Source organism: Pelodiscus sinensis, chromosome 24, assembly GCF_049634645.1.
Source record: "Pelodiscus sinensis isolate JC-2024 chromosome 24, ASM4963464v1, whole genome shotgun sequence".
Lineage (NCBI taxonomy): Eukaryota > Metazoa > Chordata > Testudines > Trionychidae > Pelodiscus > Pelodiscus sinensis.
The window spans coordinates 6,015,340-6,038,035 of NC_134734.1; the positions used below are offsets into that span (position 1 = coordinate 6,015,340).

The following is a 22,696-nucleotide window of genomic DNA, read 5'->3' on the forward strand; positions in this document are numbered from 1 at the left end:
AGGACAAAAGCAGGAGTAGAGTTAGTAATAGAGAGGTAGCCGGGTTAGTCTGATCTGTCAAAAACAAAAGGAAAAACTATGAAGCATTTTAAAGACTAACAAGATGGTTTAATAGGTGAATCAAAATACAGGACTACGTAGCACTTTAAAGACTAAGAAGATGGTTTATTAGATGATGAGCTTTCGTGGGCCAGACCCACTTCCTCAGATCAGATAGTGGAAGAAAATAGTCACAACCATATATACCAAAGGATACAGTTAAAAAAATGAACACATGAAAAAGACAAATCAAATTTCAGAAATTTGATTTGTTCTTTTCATATGTGTTCATTTTTTTAAACTATATCCTTTGGTATATATGGTTGTGACTATTTTCTTCCACTATCTGATCTGAGGAAGTGGGTCTGGCCCACGAAAGCTCATCATCTAATAAACCATCTTCTTAGTCTTTAAAGTGCTACATAGTCCTGTATTTTGTTTCAGCTACACCAGACTAACATGGCTACATTTCTACCACTGTTTAATAGGTGATGAGCTTTCGTGGGCCAGGCACAATTCTTTTCTAGAATATGATCTGAGGAAGTGAGTCTGGCCCACGAAAGCTCATCACCTATTAAACCATCTTGTTAGTCTTTAAATTGCTACATAGTTTTTCCTTTTGTTTTGTAGGAGAGGAGTTAGTCAGCCTCCTTCAGGCTGGGAAGAGGTCTCTGAAAGAATCCTTTGCCCTTAACCTATTCAGGTTAAGACCAGAAGGAGTATTTGGGTATCAAGGGTACATCTAGACTGCGTTGCTCTTTTGGGATACTGGAAATATCCCAAAATAGCAATGCCGCACTTTTAAAATCTCCTGCTATTACCTGAAATAGAAAGCAAGCTATTCTGGCATCCCAGTTAAGGGATTTTTTCGGAATAGTGCCTTATTTTGAAATTTGGCACTGTGTAGACAGAGCTAAATTTCAAAATAAGCTCTTTGGACTTAAACTAAGAATAAACTAAGCAAACTGCGTAGCTTATTCCGACACAAGGGTGCTGTCTAGATGCATCCTTATTCTGACTTGCTGCAGAGCACATGCCAGAGAATTACAACCACACTTTCCTGTAGTGTGGAAAGAACTCCACTGTGCTGCAGCGGAAGGGGATGCTTTCACAAACAGTAGCTTGTAGTTGGATTGCAGTGTATCTTTTAGATCAGTGTTTGTTAAACAGAGTTCAACATGGCAACTTTTCTTTTTTTTGCTCAATAACTTTCCCCCAACCCCTCCCCCCAACGTTTTTTTCCTCAACAAAAAATCCTTGGTGTTCCTCATTAAAAAAATATATATTGTTTGATGTTCTTCGGTCTTAAAAAGTTGAAGAAACATTGTTTTAGATGATTACATAGTCATGATATAAAGAGCAGCAAGTGATGGTGAATCTACTGCACTTCTTGGTGAGTTCTCCCATGTTTAATCATTCTCGCTGCATTTTATTTATCATTTCTAATGGCATCTTCCAGATACTGGGACCTGCTCTGCCTTTGTCTGCTAGATTAAGGAGCCCTCTGCTATCAGAAGTCTTCTTCCCATGGAGAACCAATGGGTCATCAGACAGGCAGCGTCTGCAGAGCCACTCACCACCCAGAGAAATCTCCAGCCTTCCAGGCATTGACGACCTCAGTGATGTTCCTTGCAACCCCCCCATCAGGCAGCTGCAGGTCATCAGCAACATCGTCGTTGAAGTTCCCGCAGGATGCGCACAGCTTGTTAGCCAGGCTCTCGCCGACTCGCACCGTCACCTGCCCACTGGGGCTGAACAGAACCTGCACCCCCGAGGCCTGGACCACGGCCACACCGCCCTGAGACTCGCTCACCGACACCACGTCGGAGACCTTTGCTGGGAGCCACACCGAGCGCCCGTTCACCTGGGACACACAGATATAGGTCAGAGGAGAGCCAGGGAACATGAGGGTGAATGAAATGGGGGCCAGAGCTGAGCTGGAGTTCACAGGCCACATTACACGGTAGCAGGATCTAGAGCCTACAGGCCCCATTACAACACTAGATCTAGAATTCATGAGCCTCAATACCAGGAAATGGGATCTAGAGTCTCTGGGCCACATTAAAGAGCTACAGAGTTAGGCTGGGAGGTGCAGAAAACACTCTGAGGAGCCAATCAATGACCAGTGCTCTGGAGAGCAAACTGTTCTGATTTGCTAAGTACCCAATAAAGGTGCAGTGATTTGAAACTTGATTCGCCAAAGTCCCTCCTGCCCTCAGTGGTATGTCTCTCAGAGGGAAAAGTAAAGAACTCTAGAGATGTGATACAAATAATGTAATGCCATAATTTACATATTTGGTCAATGGTATGTGCACTTATTTTTATAATGACAGTGGCCAATTAAGAGAGGGATAAAAAGGGGGAGGTCATATATTCTGTGAGAACAACTTCTGTTGGTGGCAGCACAAGCTCTAAGGTTGCACAGAGCTCTTCTCCAGGCCTGCCTAGCTCACAGACAGTGTCCCTGCCTCTCCTCCTCCAATCTTCAAGGTGAGACACAGTGAGGGAGGGGCGGGGGCTGGGAGGCAGGACTCCTGGTTGGCATCCCCAGCTCTGGAAGGGGAGTGGGCTCTGGAGGGCTAGAACAGGGGGAAGTCAGGACTCCTGGGTTCTAATTCATTCTTTGCTACTGAATAATTGTTCATCCACCGCTCGCCACCCCCAGAGCCTGTACCCCACATCCTGTCAGCACAGGGGGTTCGTGAGGCTCATGAACTGGTCACCGAGCTGCCCAGATGGGCCTCGGTTATGAGGGTCAACATTCCTGTAATGTTCATCAATTCACTGGCCGCTGAATGAGCTGCCTGCCCCTTGGCCTGAGGCTGTTCTGACACGGGCCCCTCTTACCCAGGTCTCCTTGCTCCTTTTCACAGCTATGAAGGCATCTTGGAAGAAAATGTAGGCGGTCGTCCCAGCCGTGCGTCCCTCATCACCACAGGCCCTGACCTCCACCACCAGCCTGAACCAGGAGGGGGTGCTGCTGTTGCAGAGAGACGCCAGCTCGTACGCTCCACTGGGGAGATCTCCACCAGAGGCGCCGTCGAAGGAGGTGAGCTGGCCTCCCGGGAACAGGATGCACCGGCCCTTCTGCTTCACACAGCTGCGCACCCCCTCCTGTAGCGCACAGATCTCCTGGACAAGGCATCTGTGTGGCTTGCAGACGAGCCCGCCTGAGGCCTGGCAGGTGCATTTCTCTGAGCAAGTGCTGGAGATGACACTCTCCCCGGCCTGCAGGGAAATTCCCAACAAATTTGTTACAGCAAAGCAGTGTGAGAAAAATCCTGGGATTGGGACTTTTCAACTCAAAGCTCCCTTTGATTGTTTAAATTGTGGGAGGCTGTGGAGGTCGGGGGCTTACCTATCCATTGCACTGGGGGCTTACCTATCAATAGTGAGTGAGCAGAGTTATTTCGGGGGATCTTTCTTCTGTGCAGGTAGCTTAGCCCAGGTGTGAACAGCCAAAGTGCAAAATCCTACTCAAATTACTGTATCCCCCTCCTCCATAGTGCTGAGCTCTGCCATGTGTGCCACTGGGACCTCTAGGGGCATATGCCATGGTGCTTTGTGCTGCAATAATCTGAGCAGCTCCAGAGGTGATCAAAGTGGGAATTTTAGTAATATTTGATGAGGTCTATGACCGCCTCAGTGTCCCTTGGTGCATTGTAGTGCTGTGCACTGAGTGTAAAGGGGAGGGGGTGAGGTGTCATCCTCATTTATACTCATGTAGTTGCCTGGTTGGATGCTGGGGTCAGTAACAAATGGAGTAAAGTCCAGACCTGTGAATGGAGGGGCTGGAAGAGACAGTGGAAACGGCAAAGCCCGGGACATTCACCAGCACTGACTGACCACTCAGAGAGAATTTAACTGCAAGAAAGCAGAGCAAAGGCCCTGATCTGGAGAAGGGGAAAGGTGCCAGTGGCTGGGTGGAGAGCCAAGCTCATGGGGGCTCTTCTTTCTGCCTTTCTCTTTCTTCCTCTCTCTGTCTTTCCCTCTCTGGGCTAACCCAAGACCTTTCAGATGCTGTAGCTAGGGGATTAACAACCTGTTACCTTGAATACTTGTAACACACACACTTTCTGGGGGTATGTCTACACTACCCCCCTAGTTCGAACTAGGGGGGTAATGTATGCATACCGAACTTGCTAATGAAGCCCGGGATTTGAATTTCCTGGGCTTCATTAGCATAAAGCCGGCGCCGCCATTTTTAAAAGCTATCCACGAGGCGTACAGATAGTTAGGAATAGCTTGCTAGTCCGAACTATCTAGCCCGTGCCGCGTGTAGCCGCGCGGCACGGGGTTCGCACTAGCCGGCTTTTAAAAATGGCGGCGCCGGCTTTATGCTAATGAAGCCCGGGAAATTCAAATCCCGGGCTTCATTAGCAAGTTCGGTATGCATACATTACCCCCCTAGTTCGAACTAGGGGGGTAGTGTAGACATACCCTGGGTGTGGTGGACTGTCCCACTCAGTGGCACCAAGACCACTTTCAGAGAGTATGAGTCTACTCTTCAGCCTTAGCTGAGAGCCAGCTGGCTTTCAGCCCATGCAGTAGAGTCTCATGTTCTAAGCTTAAGAAATCCCAGGTTTTATTCCACCTGCTGGAGTTACATACTCACTGAGGGCATGTCGACACTAGCCCCCTAGTTGGAACTAGGGAGGCTAATGTAGGCATTTGAAGTTGCAAATGAAGCCCAGGATTTAGATATCCCGGGCTTCATTTGCATCTTCCCATCCGGTCGCCATTTTGAAATTTCACTAGTCCGGACTAACTGCCCGCGGCTACACGCGGCAGGGAGCCGGTAGTTCGAATTAAAGCCCCTAATTCGAACTACTTGTTATTCCTCCTGCAAGGAGGCTTAACAGCAGTTTGAATTAGGGGCTTTAATTCGAACTACCAGCTCCCTGCCACGTGTAGTCGCGGGCAGTTAGTCCGGACTAGTGAAATTTCAAAATGGCAACCGGACGGGACGATGCAAATGAAGCCTGGGATATTTAAATATCTCGGGCTTCATTTGCAACTTCGAATCCCTACATTAGCCTCCCTAGTTTGAACTAGGGGGCTAGTGAAGACATACCCTGAGGGCTTTGCATCCTGAAGAGGTAGGAGCAAGCCCATGGTGATGAGATGTCTTCTATCAGTACCCGTTGCAATAGAACCATGGAGTGCTTGGGTTGGAAGAGGCCTCAGGAGGCATCAAGTTCAGCCCCCTGCCCAAAGCAGGACTAACCCAACTCCATCATCCCAGCCAGGGCTTGGTCAAGCTGGGACTTAAAAACCTCTAGGGATGGAGATTTCACCCCCTCCATAGGGAACCCATCCCAGTGCTTCTCCACCCTCCTAGGGAAGGTGAATTACTAATATCCAACCTAGACCTTCCCCCACTGTAACTACCTCCCACCCTCAGTCCTGATTTTTCAAATTTGCTGTCTGATCATCCTAAATGAGTCTTCCACGGGAACAGCTTGTCTGGACTCACTGCAGGGTACCATGGATGAGACAAGAGATCTCTGGCGCCCAAAGAGCCATTTTGCGGACTCATGAGGCAAGAGGCTAGTGTGGGTCTTTGAGACCTGGAACATTAAAAGGGTCCTCCTCCAAGAAACTAGTTACAGACTGCAGCAGAGACCAGCCCCTGAGAATCCATGACACTGGAATTCTTTCCCAGTGAATTGTGGGAGAAGGTGTCTGTCCTTTTGGGCACAGGCAGGCTGTCAGTGCTTTAGCCCGTTTCCATGGCAAAGTGGGTCTTACCACCCTGAGGCTATGTCTATACTGGCAGCTTCTTGCGCAAGAAACTCTTTTGTGGAAGAGTTCTTGTGCAAAAACTCTTCCAGAAGAGAGTGTCTACACTGCCATGTGCTTTTGCGCAAAAGATATGCTTTTACACAAGAGCATCCATGGCAGTGTAGACGTTCTCTTCTGCAAGAACGCTCTGATGGCCATTTTAACCATACGGGCTTCTTACACAAGAAATTCATGTTCCCTGTCTACACTGCCCTCTTCTGGAAGAACTCTTGCACAAGAGGGCTTATTCCTCATGGAGAGAGGAATAACTCTTCCGGAAGAAGCCATGTTTTACAACGCTGTACTGTAAATTTACTTCTGGAAGAACACTCATGCAGTGTAGACAGCCGGCAAGTTTTTGTGGAAGAACGGCTGTTCTTCCGCAAGAAGCTGCCAGTGTAGACGTAGCCTGAGTGTATACAGCACCCTCGTGGGGAAGGGCTCCCTATCCCATTCTCCATCCACTCCCATGGATTTTCTGTGATGGGCCCAGGCCATGGCATACGGTTTCATTTCCAGGTGCCAGGATCAGGCAGGGCAGGTGTTTGAAGCTCTTCTAGCCCAATGCTCTAGATGGCAGCGGATGGCAGGGGGGTGACTGAAGGCAGGGCAGCTCTAGGACACAGACACAGTCACTGGAACTCCCGCTGGGAAGCTGGGACAGTCCCAAAGTTACACAGGCAGCCAATGCAAAAAGCCTCAAGGCCGACAGCCTCCTGATACCCCAGCACCCACCTTGAGGTAGCGCCCGTCATGCAGGCAGCCGCATCCTTCCATGGACACGCACGTTTCCCCATTGAATGCGTAGCCAGCGTTGCACTGGCAGCCCTCAAAGCACTTCGCAGTGCACTGGGCAGGGGAGAACAAGCCGGCGCATGTGAAATCGCAGGACCTTGTGCACAGCTCGTAGTGACTGTTGGCTGGGCAGGTGAAAGCTGAAGAGACAGAAGCAAATGAGAGAGAGGCTTGTAAAACTGATCCCACCATGGACTATTACAGCCGTGTGGATAATAGATCTGGGCAAAATATTTTAGTGACAGAATTTTTTCTGAAAAATTCACTTTTCATTTGGGTCAAATTCAACAAATATTTTCTGCAGGAAAAAGCCTGTTGCTTTTTAAAATAAATAGTTAAAATATTTTTTTAAACTTTTTATTTCAAAACTGAATTTTGTCTCCAAATCTGGCCAATTAAAAACAAAACCACAGGCATGCACACAAAAGAGTGAAAGCCACCCCAAAATAGTGGAGTTGAAACAAAAAAAGTGGACAAAAAACTATTTTAAGGCAAAATGTTTTGGTCAATTTGAAATTAGTTTTTTTCCAATTAAAAGACAACATTGGAAAAAACGGTTTGGGTTCTAGTCAAACCAAATTTTGGGAAGGGATTGTCCAGGTCAGCCTCTGAAAACAATAATTTTTTAAACATTCACTTGTGGTGAATAACCAATTTTCTGTTCTCTAGCTAAGTTGAAATTGAAACAAAAGCATTTGTATTTTATTTTTTCAGGGTATTTTTAACCTTTAAAAAACCTTGAAAAAGTCATTTCAAATTTCAAAAAATCAAATTGCTTCAGTTTTTCCAGAATGATTATTTCTAACCAAAAGAATTCAGCAAATTTGACAGAAATTCTCCCAACATTTCAGTCAATCTAAATAGGTATATTGACACCCTGCTCTTGTAGTTCATACTTGCTGGTTTAGATCTTATTTCAGCACTAGAAGAGAGATTTTTCTGACTATAGCTGGAGGTTGGGTCTCTATACCCTTCAATGGCACGGCGCCCTCTAGCCCAGCCATGGAGGATACATTGGTGCAAGAATTGCCTCACAGAGAAGAGTGCCTTCCACTAAGTCATTCGCCCCGCTTGTAGCAATTCAGCACTGCCTAGCACTGCCTTGGTACCCAGGGTCCACACTGACTGAGGAGGAGACTGTCAATGACAGAGGCTGTGTGTGCACTACAGCAGCTATTGTGGTATAGCTGCAGCACTGCTGTTATACTCCCACACATCCCCTGAGCATGCAGTCTGCCAGCTCCTCACCTCTCGTAAGAGCTTTAGCTTGGAGCTCTGACAAGCAGAGAGTCTCTGATACTCTGCCATTAACTGGACACACAGCTATGGCGTGGCAGCTATGCTGCTGGGGCACCCTGCTGTAGATGCTTCCTGCATCTACAGAAGGGGTTCTCCCATTGGTGCAGTTAATCTGCCTCTTTGAGAGACGGTGGCTCAGTGGCTGGGAGAATTCTTCCATGGACACAGCTGTGTGGACAGCAGACTGAGGGCGACCTAGCTACCTCGCACCGGGGGTGGAATTTCTCACGGCCTGGAGCGATGTGGCTAGGCCAATCGGATTTCTAGGAGTAGTGTAGACCAGGCCTGCCTCACCCGGCCCATCCCCTGCAGTCACTCCTAAAGAGCCACTGACCCCTCAGAACGCTTGGAGAGGGGCTGTGACAGCGACACTAACTGCGCATTCAGAGGAAAACAAACTTACGGCAGAAAGAGGCCGTTCTCCAGGCTCTGACTGTGCCTCCAGCTGCCTGGCATGCGGCCACGTAGGCCTGCAGGCTCTGGCAGAGGATTTCCCTGGCTCCGTTGGCCGCACACATGTCATAGAGGCAATGGCTGAAATATTCGGCAGGGCTGACGAGCGAGTGACAGTCTTTAAAGGGACCGGCTGGAGCTTTGATCAACCCACAGGAGCTCTCAGCCTGGTACGGCACCATCTTTGCTGCATCGCAGATGGGGCACCTGTCCCCACAACCATGGGAGCACGTGACGCCCTCCACGGGCACCTTCCAGGCAGCCCCAAACTCATCCGCGTTCTGGGCGCTCTTCCCACTGGGCAGCAGGAAGTCGTCGTTCTTGTCACCGTTGAAGTTGCCACACAAGCCGCACACGTGTCCCTGGTAGGAGCTGGGGACGGAGACTAGGACATAATAGGAGGTGTCGTAAAGGACTTTCGGGCCAGAAGCAGACTGGACAATGATGTTGTTCCCCTCCTGGTTGATCCAAAGTTTCCCATCATCGGTAGCCAGTGGGAGAGTGTAGAATTCCCCATCCACCTGTGCCAATGAGTGAGAAATGACTTCGTCATCAGTGGGGACTCAGAAGCTGTGTTATGGACACACACACACACACACACACACACACACACACACACACACACACACGTCACTCTAGGCTACAATGAGCGTAATCTCAGACAGGACTTACCGTGACTTTCCATTTCCTTCCCCTCTCCATGGTGACAGTGTAGCCATGAACAGAGACGCTCACCGTCCGTGTCACTGACACTTGGCTCTCATTTTCTACTACCACAGAGAAGTTGGCCAGCCCAGTGTCACTACTGCAGACCCTGGCTAAGCTGTAAGTGCAAGTGCCCTGGAAATCAAAGGCCCGTCCATCGAAGGTCAGATAGTGGGGATCTCCAGAAGCGATGCATTTGCCACAGCCATTGGCGTGGCAGCCCAGGACTCCGTTCTCCACCCTGCACTGCTCGCTGGCTCTGCACGAGGCCTCCTGGCACTCGACGGCCCCGTTATCCTGGCACCGGCACCGCTCCTGGCAGGAGGCACTGGGGTAGAACTCCTCTCCCCTCCGGTAGTACCTGCCATGGTGCACGCAGCCGCACCGGGCGATGGGGACACACTGGTCACCACTCAGAAGGAACCCAGCGTCGCAGAAACACCCTTCGGCACAGGGGGCATTGCAGCTGTCCGGTGCCGAGAGGCTGTGGCAGGTGGCAGGGCAACCGTTCCCACAGAGCTCGTAGTGGGAATTGCGGGGGCAGGTGGGGCCTGCAAGAGAGCAGAAGGATAAAGAAGAAATGTGAAGGTAACTGGAGACAAATCTTTCCCCGTTCGTATCATGTACAATAGGGCCTGGTATGGTTGGGAACCAGGACTCCGAGGATTTATTCCTAACTCTGGGAGTGGTGTGGGGCCTAATGATTAAAGCAAGGGGCCTGAGAGTCAGGTCTCTTGGGTTGTAACCCAGATGTGGAAGGGTGGTGGGATTCACAGGATTAGAGAAGTGCAGATGGGTGTCAATTGTCCTGGATATTATTTCTGACTCTTGGAGGGGAAACAAGGACTGTGGAGAAGGGGAAATGTTCCAACAGCTGTTCTGAATTAGGACAATGGGTTGTTTTGTACTGTTTCGTGGTGTGAATCAGGACTCTTGGGTTCTACCACTGGCTTTTCTACCACTGGCTTCTCCTGGGAGAGAGGTGCTGGCAAGCATACCAAAATACAGCAACATAAAATTAAAGCAGAGGTGAGGAGGGGTGCATTAGGAAGAGCATTACCACCAGATCTAGGAAAATGATTGTTTAGGGTAACCTCCTAAATGATTGTTTAGGGAAAATGATTGTTTAGGGACATTCCTGAGAGTGTATCTGTATCAGTATCTATCCACTCACGTTGTATACATGTGTTAGTACTGTATAACACATTAACACAACGTGAGTGCGTAGATACAGATACTGATAAAGATACACTCCCTCTCAGAAGTGTCCTCTTTTTTGAAAGTTCAATTACAGTAACCCTAATTATTCCCCTTTATTTGGCATCCAATTCTGGGCCCCCATTGCATAAAGGATGTGGACGCATTGGAGAGGGTCAAACAAAGGACAAAAAAATGATGAGGGGGCTGGAGCACATGACTTATGAGGAGAGGCTGAGGGAGTTGGGTCTGTTTTGTCTGCAGAAGAGAAGAGTGAGGGGGGATGTGATAAAAGCTTTCAACTATCTGAAGAGAGGCTCCAAAGAGGATGGAGAAAGGCTGTTGTTAGTGGTGACAGATGGTAGAACAAGGAGCAATGGTCTAAAGTTGCAGTGGGGGAGGTCTAGATTGGATATTAGGAAAAACTGGGATGGGTTCCCTAGGGAGGGAGTGGGATCTCCATCCCTACAGATCTTTAAGTTCCAGCTTGACAAAGTATTGGCTGGGATGATTTATTTGGGGTTCATCCTGCTTTAGGCAGGAGGTAAGACTTGATGACCTCTTCTGTGATTCTGACTTCCAGTCAATGACACTGGAGGAAGGCTGGTGGAAGATAGTAGCTCTATAGTGGCACTAACACATGGGTCACCCATTCCAATCCTACCCTGTAGAGGGTGGGGATATGCACATCAGCCAGTTCATGAAGGGGAGTCAATTGGTGACACTCACTGCAGAAGAAACATTGGCTGGCTGGGTGCACTGATCTGCTGTGAGCACCAGCCAGTGGGAGCTAGCAAGTCATTGCTGGATGTCTTGCAATCAGGTTTTCTGGGTTTTGTTGCCAGGGCTGGAAAGGGATTAGGGCCTAGCTGGCTAGCCAAAGAAGGGCTGGGATTCCAGAGTCCAGATTTCTCTTTTGGCCTTTGGTGTAGTGATAAGAGCTGAAGACAAGGGGACATCTTCCAAGTTGAGTCCCATGCTCTGGCAGTGGGCTACTGTGCAAAGTTTAGTGCTGGAGGCCTGATAGTCAGGACTCGTGGTTTCTGCCACTGGCTTCCTGTGTGACTTGGAGCAACTCCCTTTAGTTCTGCCTCCATTTTCAAGCACCCTGCTGGGAAGGATGACCAGTGTGTGCAAAGTATTTCCAACACCCGGCAGGTGGGTGTCAGTAATGACCCAGGATTCTGTGGCTACAGCACAAACTTACAGCAAAACGGAGTCGGTGACCTTTACAGTCAGCCACACTGGCTGTTTAGGGCCTATGAGACACGGCTGGGCCGTTCTGAGCCTCGTGAAGAGGGCACCGCACGTGCAGGCTACCAAGTAAAGCAGACTGTAGTAGGTGACACTTACTGCAGAAGGAGGCCGATCTCCACGGCCCCAACGGGATGCCCCGGGCCTGGCAGGCCGTCACGTAGGTGCTGATCGCGCTGCACAGGGCGTCACGGTGACCCTTGTACTGGCAGGTGTCCAAGACGCAGTCGTCAAAGAAGGGGGCGGGGTCGATGACTCTGTGGCACTCTCTGAAGGGCCCGTCCCCTGTGGTGAGGAGCCCACAGAACCGAGGGCCTTTGTAGGGTTGTGTCTCAGCTTCGCTGCAGAGAGGGCAGTTCCCGGTGCAGATGTCCGAGCACCCTGGGCTCTCCTCCACCTTCCAGCTCTCTGCGAACTGGACGGCGTTGGCCGCCCGTCTCCCGTCCCTCATGGTCAGGTCGTCACTGGCGGTTTGGTTGTTGTCGCCGCACAGGCCGCAGAGGGCGTTGACATAGGTGCTGGGCACGGTGACCCGGACCAGGCTGTTCCAGTCAAAGGTCACCCTCAGGTCGAAGGCGGTCTTGATGAGGACGTGGGCTCCGCTGACATAGGCCTGAAGCTTCTCCTCATGGTAGAAAGGCAGATCCACAAAGACTCCGTCCACCTGGAAGAGACACGGCCGTACTGGGCTCACTTGTGAGCGAACACTGTGAGGAGAGGGAGAGAGCCAGGACTCCTGGGTTGCATCCCCGGCTCTGGGAGAGGAGGAGAAGGCAGAGGCATGGGGCGGGAGGCTGGGCTTGGGGCATAGTAGCTGAGAGCAGGGCGGCGGGGGGAGGGAGAGCTGGGAGAGCTGGCTGCTGATCCCAGTTGTGTAGGGAAAATGCGGTCCGGTGAGCTAGAGCAGCGGGGAATTGGAATGAAGATCTCTAGGTGGTATCCTCAACTCTGGCAGGACAATGGGGTGCAGTGGTTGGCACGCTGGAGCTGGGGCTCCCGGGCTTTATCCCCGGCTCCGGTTCGGCAGTGGGTCTGGCAATGGGAGTAGCGCAGCAGGGCAGGTTCACCGAGAAGCTGCCCATCTGGGACACACGTGGTGCAGATGGTTTGACTCTCAGTTACGCTAGGGTCTGCTCTACACACTAGTAATGAGGTCAGTACCATTGTCACTCAGGGGTGTGAAAACTCCACACCCCTGACAGGTGCAGTGGAACTGACCTAACAGCTGCTGCAGAGCTTGCCGGATCGACAGGAGGATTCCCCGGCACGCTAGCTAGCGCCTCTTGTGGAGGAGGCTTACCTATGCCCGGGGAGAATGTCTCCTCTGGGCTTTGTTAGCACCTTCACTGGCGCACTAAAGCGCTGCAGCTGTTCCCTTGTGCCACATTGGCGGTTTCCTTGAGGACAGCCCTTGGACTTTCACCCCTCTGGGGCAGAGTGAATGCAATTGACTCCAGATTTCCACTGTCAGATTCCTGGAAGGATGTGAACAACCTAGAAGTTGGGCTCAAGGATGCCAGTGGAGGAGGTTATTGGCCTTTGCTCCTTTGGACTAAATAGGCCAGTTCCTCAGCTGGTGGATATTGGCTGTAACTCCATTGAAGGTAATGGGACAAGATCTCCAGCTGGAGGAGGGAGCTACCCTGGCTCAGCTGCACACAGTGGGAGAAGAAAAGCCTGCTGCAGAGCTTCACAAAGAGGCCCTCCGTTACTTCCCCTACAGCAGCACTAGCATGCAATGGAAGCAGGACTCGTCACTGCAGTGGGGAGGGAAATCAGGGGCACCGGTTCCAGAGCAAGAGTTCCTGCTCCCAGCTCCCCAAGCAGCCCTGCGGCTCTCCGCCCCTACCTTGATCTTGCGGGGATGCTGCTGGCTGAGAGTGATGTTTCTGCCATACACCTCCAAGGTCACCGCCTTGGTGAAGGACACGGTCTTGCTTCCCCGGTTGTTATTCTCCACCTTGATGCTGAACGGGGTGAGCGTGGGGTCCTGGGAGCAGACCCTCGCCAGCTGGTAGATGCAGGTGCCCATGAAGTCGTACTTCTTCCCGTCGAAGGTGGTGTAGTGAGGGTCCCCGGAGGCCGTGCAGGTGGAGTAGCTGATTGGCTGGCAGCCCCGGACCCCATTGACCACGGCGCATCTCTCACTGGCCTTGCAGCTGGTCTCCTGGCAAAGCACCATGCCCAGGCTGGGGTCACACCTGCACCGAGAGCGGCAGTTCTCATCGGCCCAGAACTCCTCGCTGGGTTGGTAGTAGCGGCCGTTGTAGTTGCAGCCACAGCTCCCCACGGGGACGCACTGCCCGGCGCTGAGGACGTAACCGGCGTTACACTGGCAGGTCTCCACGCAGGGCTCTGGGCAGGAGGCGTTGGCAGTGCGGTCGGAGCAGCTGGCCGGGCAGGCATCCCCGCAGGCCTCGTAGTGGCTGTTGTCAGGGCAGGGCAGGGCTGGGAGGGGGACAGAGAGGGGGAGATGTAACACCACAGGAAATGGACTTAAAACACCGTCTTAGGTGCAGCAGGAGCCAGAGACAAATTCTAATGAACAATCAGCATCGTCTATTGGTTCAGAGGATGTACAATCAGGCCCGGTGTACAGTATCAAGAAATCACAGGCCTGATGTACAATTGGCCGCAGTAAGGCCGTGTCTGGAGCACAGCACAGGCACGAAGATTGCTAGCTGGGACAGTGCCCCCTTCCTCTAGAAAATCCAAAGAGATCGGCAAGGTGCTCCCAGAGCAGATTAGACCTCACTTGTGGGGCTTCATCTAAAAGCCCCACCTACTCCAAATGCCTGGGACTCAGCACCCAGACCACGGAAGTGGAAATGCTAAATGGATCCTGCTGGGCTGTGATCCTGCATTTCCACGTACCATATCAGATGGGGCTCATCTTTCCACCGCTTTCTGCTCCGTCCCTCTCTTCCATCCAGGCCACCCACCAAATCCATCCCTCTCCTCTGGTCATCAGTTACATCCTCCCTACGCAATGCTGATGACCCCTTATTGGAAGTCATTCATTCTCACCACCTCCTTACGTGTACCAGCAAGAGCAACAAATGCATCCATGCTAACCAACGGGCTACACAGTCACTCTGCGGATGTGTTTCTGCAAGTTGACCGAGAATACTTGGATTGCAGTGCACAGGAAGAGCAGGATTCAAGTGCACAGGGAGGGGAGGACTTGAGATTGTCTTTTCTTGACATAGTGGTAAAATCCATTTCATTCATCCATCCATCCATAAGTCTAGCATCTATTCCTCTCATGTTTCCCCCAATCCATGTTTTCTCCCTGTGCATCCAATCCATCTCTCCCCTGATTTAATCCATTTAATCTTTCTATCCATTTAATCCATTTAGCCTTCATTAAATATATTTCACATCCCTAAATAATCTTATCCCTCTCAATCCGTGTGTTCATCTAGAGAATGCATTTAATCTCCCTATGCATCTAATCCATACCCTAATAATATATTGACTCTCTCCCTTTCACTGATCTCTTGCGTGGAAGCCAGGTGTCCATCCCTTGTCAATCTAGCCGGGGACCTTTCATGCCCACATCCCCAGGATGTCCAGACGCCAGGGTGCCTGACGTCTGCCCCTCCTGTTCAGCCCACTCAGCATCTCCTCAAGCAGTTGAGTAAACAGCCTGGCTAGTGTAATTGCTGCCTTTGTCAATAAAGAAACCAAACCCCAGAGCTCACCACAGCCGGACGGTGTCCTCCAGTCATAGACGGTGAGGCCATGTTTCTTGCAGATGGCAGCGTAGGCCCCCAGCGCCTGGCACAGGATTATCCTGGCTCCCCCGTTCAGACACACGTCGTAGACGCAGCTGTCAAAAATGTCCTCAGGGCTCACTCTAGGGTGACACTCTCTGAAGGGCCCTCCCGGTGCTTTGCTGATCAAACCGCAGTATTCGTCGCCCCCGTAGATCTCCTGCTTGCCCTCCTCGCAGGCTGGGCATTTCCCTTTGCAGTCATCCCAGCAGAAGGGGTCCTGGTCTGTGACTTTCCAGCTCCTGGCCCACTCCACGATGGAGGAGACCCTGGTGCCGGTGGGTGACGTCATTTCATCTCCATGGTTTTGGTTGAAGTTCCCACAAAGGCCGCACGTGGCCCCATAATAGCTGCTGGGGAGGGTGATGATCAGGTGCCAATTCCAGTCATAGGAAACCTGCAGACCGAAGTCTGTCTGCAAGACAGCACTGAGACCGCTCTGGTAGAGCTTGATTTTACCATCTTCCAGGGTCACTGGCACGCTGCTGCTCATGTCATTGATCTAGAGGTAGGAGGAAAGAGCCAACTGTTATTTCTCTTTCCCTCTCCCCCCTCACAAGTGGCACACTGCTCTGGGACAGTACAGAGGAGAGGGCCCAGAATGAGCGCTTGAGAGCTAAGGGACAAAACGTTCTGTCTCCAAGGGACCTGGGTCTGGAGTGAATTTCCGGTGCTGGTTGGATAAATCTAGAGTCTGGCCAACTGTAGGAAATACTGCAAGATCCTTGCCTTTAATAAAGTTTCTCCCCTATTGCTTGAAACCCCTTTCCCTCACTCCAAAATCCATTGACAATGAATTTCACCAGAAAGATTAGCATTGAGAAAGGTAAAGGACGGCTGAATACCACGATGACAGCCAGCTGTAGGAAACCCAAAAGTAGAGATTGTGAAAGAGAGCAAGAGACCGAGAGAGCTGGTCAAAATGCTTCAAAATGAACAAGTTTAGTTTTTTGGTTGTATGGTTTTTAAAAAATGTTTTACTTCTTCATTGTTGTTTGTCCTCGTAATTAGTTGATTTCGCTCCAGATATTCGTTGTTGGGGTGGAAGCCGCAGCGGGGTCAGTTAGCCTGTGAGGTCTGGAGGGACCTGCTGTCCTGGGGAGAATGGGGGAACGGGAGCTCTCTGAGACCCTGAGGTATCTTGTTTGAACCATGGAGACAAGATTGCCCACGTGATTTGTGAGGGCCAAAGACCTGCTTTTAAATTGGTTCACTTCGGGACTGATTAGTTCTCTTTGGGAATGTCGATGTTTTGGATCTTTCTTCTTTACATGGCCTCCTTGTGACTGCAGAAAGGGGGCAGTCCTGAAAATGACAGTCCTGAAAATGTTCTCTAAGATTTCATTTAAAAAAGAATTCTCTCTCTCAAAATAAAAGATCTGATTCACCAGAAATCCTTGAAAAAGAAACAAAGACCAAGAGTGGCGCATGGAGTGGATGAAAAAACACATTATTTTCCAAAAAAGATTTGGTCTTGAGCCAGCAGAGATAGATAACTAAGTATGGGGAGGGTAGATGGTAACACTGAAAAAGAGAGGTGTGTATGGGGATGGACTGAGAGCGAAGGATGGACCTGTATAGAGATGGACGCTTGGCAAGAGAAACAGAAGCGTATGAAGATGCACGGTTCGATAGATGGGAAGTTAGATGTGACTACGGATGGCTGGGGTGGATGGAGAGAAAGAGAGATATGCATGGGTCAGACAGAGGGGTGTCTAAATGCGAATCGTGATGGATGGAGAAGGTTTTATCCCAAATGTGACTTTTCCAACCATGTGTGCATTTTGGACTCACTCTGATTTTTCCAACTTCATTCTTGTGGATGGAGATGTTGTGCCCGTAGACGTAGATGTTGGTCAGACGCACGTAGGACACAGCCTGGTTGCCCCCCCTGTTGTCATTCTTTTCATCTATAGTAAAGGGCACCAGGGAGGGGTCGCTCCCGCAGTACTTGGCCAGGGTGTAGGTGCAGGTGCCCTGGAAGTTGAAGTTCAGCCCATCGAAGGTGTGATAGTGCGGGTCTCCCCAGCCCCAGCAGGTCCCAGAGTAGTTGGGCACACACATTGCAAGGCTGTCCTTGACCTTGCACGTCTCCTTCTCCCGGCACTTCACCTCTTTGCAGGGATCTGCAAGGAAAGAAATGGCAGTAGTCCATGAGTGAGGGCTAAGTGGCAGGAGAATGTGGGTCAGTACAGGCCCAGTTGTCCTCCAGAACCTGCTGGCCCACCAAAGCCAGTCAGAAGTGGGGCCAGCAGAGAGGAGTCAATGGGAGCTGGTTTCCCAGAGGCAGAAACCAGGTCCCTTTCATCCCTGCACATTGGACGATTAAAAAGAAAATTCCTTGGCTTCTGAAGAAGCTCTGCACGAGTAGGATTAAGGAAATAGGTAGCGGTAGGACCTCAACAGTTGACCTTGGAGCTGATCTTGCCTGTGAAGAGGGAGGCAAACCTCTCCCCCCCCCAAAAAAAAACCATTGTGTACTTCAGCTTTTCCACAGTATCTATCACTAGCTTGCACCCCCCATTCAGTAAGGGTCTCCCACTTTTCCTGACCACCATGCCTGTAGAAAACTTTCTTGTTACTCTTCACATTCCTTGCTACCTGTAATTCCAATTGCGCTTTGGCCTTCCTGGTTACACCCCTGGACGCTCGAGCAATAGATTTCTACTCCTCCCTAGTCAACTATCCAGGTGTCCACTTCTTGGGAGCTTCATTGTTTGGTTTAAGCTCGCCAAGGGTTTTGCTTCTAAGCGCGGCTGGTCGCCTGCCCTATTTGCTTTTCTTACGGCACATCGGGATGGTTTGTTCCTGCACCTGTCATTTGGTGTCTTTAAAATACAGCCATCATTTGTTGCTTTTTCTGTACAGACTAACTTGGCTACATCCTGAAGCTTTCCCCCTCATGTTAGCATCCTCGGGGATTCTCCCCATCACTTCCCTGAGGGAGTCAAAGTCTGATTTTTCTGAAGTCCAGGGTGTGTATTTTGGCACTCTCCTTTTTTTCCGTTGGTCAGGATCCTTAACTCAGCCATCCCGTGATCACTGCTGCCCAGGTTGCCAGCCACATCTCCTTCCGCTACCAATTCCTCCCTGTTTGTGAGCAGCAGGTCGAGCTGACCAAGGCCCCGGTTGGTTCCTGCAGCACGAGTACCAGGAAGTTGTCCCCAGTGTTCTCCAAAACCACCCTGGATTGTCTGGGCACTGCTGTATCGGTCTCCCAGCAGACACCAGTGGGATTGAGGTCCCCTATGGGAAGCAGGGCCTGGATCTGAAAGGTTCTGCTCGTGGTCTCAAGAAAGCCTTGCCCACCTATTAGCATAACCCACGGACACTCTACAAGCTCTAATGGCACTCTGAGGAATCACGCAGCTCTCTTACCTACAGTGCGACGCACTCCTCTCCCTGAGCCCCACCCATTTTCCTCCCGACTGCCCTTCCTGAATAATTTATACCCTTCCACGACAGTGCACCGCTCACGTGAACAGACACATCCAGCCTCTCTGCTTCTGAACTCCAAACCACAGAGCCTCCTTCCCAACCTTCTCTCACTCCACCCAGAGCTGGGAGTAGAACCCAGAAGTGCTGGCTCACATCCCACCCCCCTCTAACAACTAGACTGCACTCTCTCCCTTCGCCTAAGGATGGAACCTGGACAGTGGGTCCGATCCTCAGCAGTCCTGAGCGCCCCCTGGAAATGGCACGGTGTCTCTACGTTCCCCTCCCTTCTTGTGTAACTCTCGGGCTCTCTTTCACCTCTGTTGGTGCATTGCATGACTCCGTCTCTTATCTGACAGGCCTCGTCGCTGGCGCAGCTGTGGGCTTCACAGGTCATCCCTTGGGCCGGAAGGCAGGTGCAGCTTTGCTGGCACACGTCAGTCAGGACTGTCTCGTTAGGCTGTGTGAAAAGAGGAAAAGTAACACAAGCTACCCCGTGAATGGAGGTTTTCTGTGTGAAGATGTTCAGTTCCCTGGGGCCATTCCTGGGAATAGAGTTTCTCACGTTCTAGCCCTCCCCTGCTCTACTCCAGACGAGACCACTGCCTTCCCAGAGCTAGGGAGAGGATGCAGGAGTCCTGATTCCCAGGCCCCTGCTGTAATCACTGTCGCTTGCTGCCCTCCCAGAGCCAGGGCCCATGCAACCAGTCTTGCCCCATGAGCGCCTTTTGCTGTCCCACTGAGATTCGGGCATTGGCCAATGGCAAGTCACAACAGTCTGGTCCCACGTGGCTGATGGGAGCAGGGCATGGAGGAGGCGAGCGGGTGGGTGTTAACACCCCCGAAGGGGGTGGTACCTTGTAATATTTCCCATTGCTGAAGCACCCACAGCCCTGCAGGGCCACGCAGTCCTGGCCATCGAAGAGGAAGCCATCGTCACACTGGCAGCCTTCGGCGCAGGTGTCTGGGCACTTCCTGGTGTCGGTGAGCCTGGTGCAGGTGGTGCTGCACAGGTCGGCGCACACCTCGTAGTGACTGTGGGCCGGGCAGCGCAGAGCTGAAACAGAGAGAGAAGCACTGGATGGGGGGAGAGATCTCACCCCATGGGCTGTAGGTACAGACATCCAGGAGAGGAGACGGGACGAGAGACCCAGGGCCCTCTTAGAGCAGCACATGAAGTTGCTGGTTCCCACCCAAAGGCGTCTCAGAAGTAGCCCAGTGGCCTGACGTGAGATGCCCAGTATTGCCGCACTTCCCCTCCCCCTTGTGGGAGAGACGGGCCTTGTGTCACACCGGCATCCTGGCACTTACGGCAGAAGGAGGCGCTCCTCCAGGGCTGGATGGAGGCCCCAGCCTCCTGGCAGGCCGTCACGTAGCTGTGGATGCTCTGGCACAGGACCGGGGAGTCCCCGTTGGCCAGGCACACGTCATAGAGGCAGTTGTTGAAATACATGCTGGGGCTGACCGTGCCGTGGCAGGCGGCGAAGGGGCCGTTGGGGTCTGTGAGCACCCCGCAGTAGTGGCGCTGTTTGAAGACGTCCTTCTTCCTCTCCTCACAAACCGGGCAGCTGTTCCTGCTGCATCCGTCCTCGCAGGCCGCCCCCGGGACCGGGACTTTCCAGGCCGACCCGAACGCTGCCATGTTGGGGGCCAGATTGCTGTCAGGGAGCAGAAATTCATCGTCCTGGCGCCCATTGTAGTTCCCACACAAGCCACACGTCTGCCCCTGGTAGTTCCCTGGAACAGTGACTCTGGCCTGGTAAACCAGGTCGTAGCTCACGGTGAGGCCGAAGTCCGTTTGCACCAGCACGTTCCCGCCGTGCTGATATGCTTGGAGCTGCCCCTCAGCCACAACCACAGGCAGGTTGTGGGAGACCCCGTCCACCTGGGAGAGACAGAGTGTTCCCTTGAGCAGGGGTAGGGGTGCTGCAGGGCTGGGTTATGGGCACAAGGGAGGGTCTCAGTGACGGCTGGGCAAATCTGTAGTGACTCCACTGAACTCAGTTATGTTAGGGCAGAGTCTGATCTCTTAGGGTGTGTCTAGACTACAGGATTTTGTCGACAAAACTATACCTGCATCCACAGTGCCTTAGAGTTATGTCGACATAACATCGACAAAACTCAGGAGTTTTGTTGACGTATGTAAACCTCATTCTACGAGGAATAACGCCTTTTGTTCACAGAGTTCTGTCAATAGAAGGCATTATTGCATCTATACTGTCCTTTGCGTCCACACTGTTATGTCGACAAAGCGGCTTTGTCCACAGACCTGGATGTAGTCTAGACAAAACCCTGTAGTCTAGACATACCCCTAGAGTCCAAGGTAAATCCTGAGTCATTTTGCTCAGTGTAAGGGGCTCAGGGCAGGATTCTGATCTCAGCTTTCTGGGGTTAATGTTAAATCATCCACTGGCTGCACTGGGGTGGGTGCTGGATTCTGGTCTCACTTTACCAGGGAAACCCAAAGGCCTCTGGTGTCAGCATGGTCACCATCAGACCCTGAGTCCTACTGAGAATTATTTTGAATAAATGACCTGTGGGACAAGTGGCCCTTGCATTGCCATGGCAGGGTTCGGCCCCATCGTTGGCAGAACTTACCATGACGAGCCCCTTCCGGTTCTGCAGCAGGGTGAGCGTGAGCCTGTAGACCTCCACGGACACCAGCCTGGTGACGGACACCCTGCCGTTGCCCCAGGGCACGTTCTCCACCTTCACGGCGAAGGAGGTCAGGTTCCCGGTGTCCGCGCAGGTCTTGGCCAGGATGTAGGTGCAGGTGCCTTGGAAGTCGAAGGCGACCCCGTCGAAGGAGACGTAGTGGGGGTCTCCGGCAGCAGTACACGTTGCGGATCCGACAGGGCGGCATTTCCGGACGCCGTTCGCCAGCTTGCACTCCTCATTAGGGTGGCAGGAAAGCCCCGTGCACACAACGTCTCCGCCGGCCCAGCACACACACTGCTCCTGGCAGGTCGGGTGGAAGGTCTCCCCAGCCTTATAATAACGTCCCTGGTGCAGGCACCCACACTGGGACATAGGGACGCACTCGTCGCCACTCAGCACAAAGCCCTCGTCGCACACGCAGCCCTCCCAGCACTGAGCCGAGCACTGAACCGGGGCCAAGAGGCAGGTCGACTGGCAGCCCCGGGCGCAGACCTCGTAGTGGCTGTTTGGTGTGCAGGAGACACCTGGCAGTGGAACAACCGGCGTTAGCATCCCACACAGAGGAAAGGAGACGGGGCTGGGAAACGCCACCGGGCACTGGCTGGAGGAGAGGAGCTGGGGGGGGGGGGCAGTGTGGGACGCGTCCTGCTGTGCCCAGCCAATGTGCCCTTGCCGGCCCCTTGGCACAGGGGAGCCCCGTCTCCACGGCCCGCTCAGCTCTTGAGCTCGGGTGAGTTCCAGTGATTGGCCTGAGCTCTGGGATGGGCTTACTTCCCAGTGAGGACCTTCACCAGACCCACCCCCTAGGAAATCCTGGCCCATTTCCCATTCCCTGAGCCAGCCGCACCGAGTCAACTTCTCGCCCCCGCAGAGCCTGGGTTGGAATTCACACCCTCCAGGGGACAGACTCTGTAGTCCAGTCGCCCGCCCCTGAGCCAGCTAGTTCCCCTGTCTTAGGGCCATGTCACAGCTGATGTCCCCTGGAAAGGAGAAGCCCCACAGCCTCTCCTATGCCCACCCCGAACCTGCCAGTCCCCCCTCCCTGGGCTGGGTTGGAGCCTGTTACTGCTATGGCAGAAACATCTCAAATCCCCTTCCCAGACCACCCACCAGCTCATCTTTGCCCCAACCACACACGCCGCTTTTTCTCCCTTCAGCCCTGCAGGCGGTGCCAAGCTGCTCGCACTTACTGCAGAAGGAGCTGTTCCTCCAGGCAGAGACAGCCGCCCCGGCGGCCTGGCAGGCTGCGGCGTAGCTGGTGAGAAGCTGGCATGTCACAGCTTGTCGGCCTTGGAAGAAGC

The 22,696-nt window shown here is 52.1% G+C and overlaps 1 protein-coding gene across 1 annotated transcript; it reads right to left on the reverse strand.

Moving 5' to 3' along the window:
- Positions 1-1,972: 1,972 nt before the first annotated feature.
- LOC102461322 (IgGFc-binding protein) lies at positions 1,973-22,405 on the reverse strand. The gene is made up of 12 exons (XM_075908265.1): positions 21,190-22,405; positions 20,031-20,671; positions 19,595-19,794; positions 19,056-19,197; positions 17,097-17,428; positions 15,231-15,804; positions 13,376-13,974; positions 11,532-12,190; positions 9,043-9,772; positions 8,321-8,891; positions 6,559-6,758; positions 1,973-3,267 (listed from the first exon to the last, which is right to left on the reverse strand). The coding sequence occupies exons 1-12, from the start codon at positions 22,215-22,217 to the stop codon at positions 2,821-2,823; spliced, it is 6,123 nt and encodes a 2,040-aa protein (XP_075764380.1). The 5' UTR covers positions 22,218-22,405; the 3' UTR covers positions 1,973-2,820.
- Between the last annotated feature and the right edge of the window lie 291 nt (positions 22,406-22,696).

Excerpts from the sequence above, each read along its gene's own strand:
- LOC102461322 (XM_075908265.1), bottom strand. The coding sequence starts at position 22,217 with ATGGGCCAGGATTTCCTAGGGGGTGGGTCTGGTGAAGGTCCTCACTGG. Across the intron at positions 20,672-21,189 it reads GAGGCCTTTGGGTTTCCCTG|CCCTGCAGCACCCCTACCCC; the intron begins GTAAAGTGAGAC and ends CCCATAACCCAG. Across the intron at positions 3,268-6,558 it reads ATGACGGGCGCTACCTCAAG|GCCGGGGAGAGTGTCATCTC; the intron begins GTGGGTGCTGGG and ends ATTTCCCTGCAG.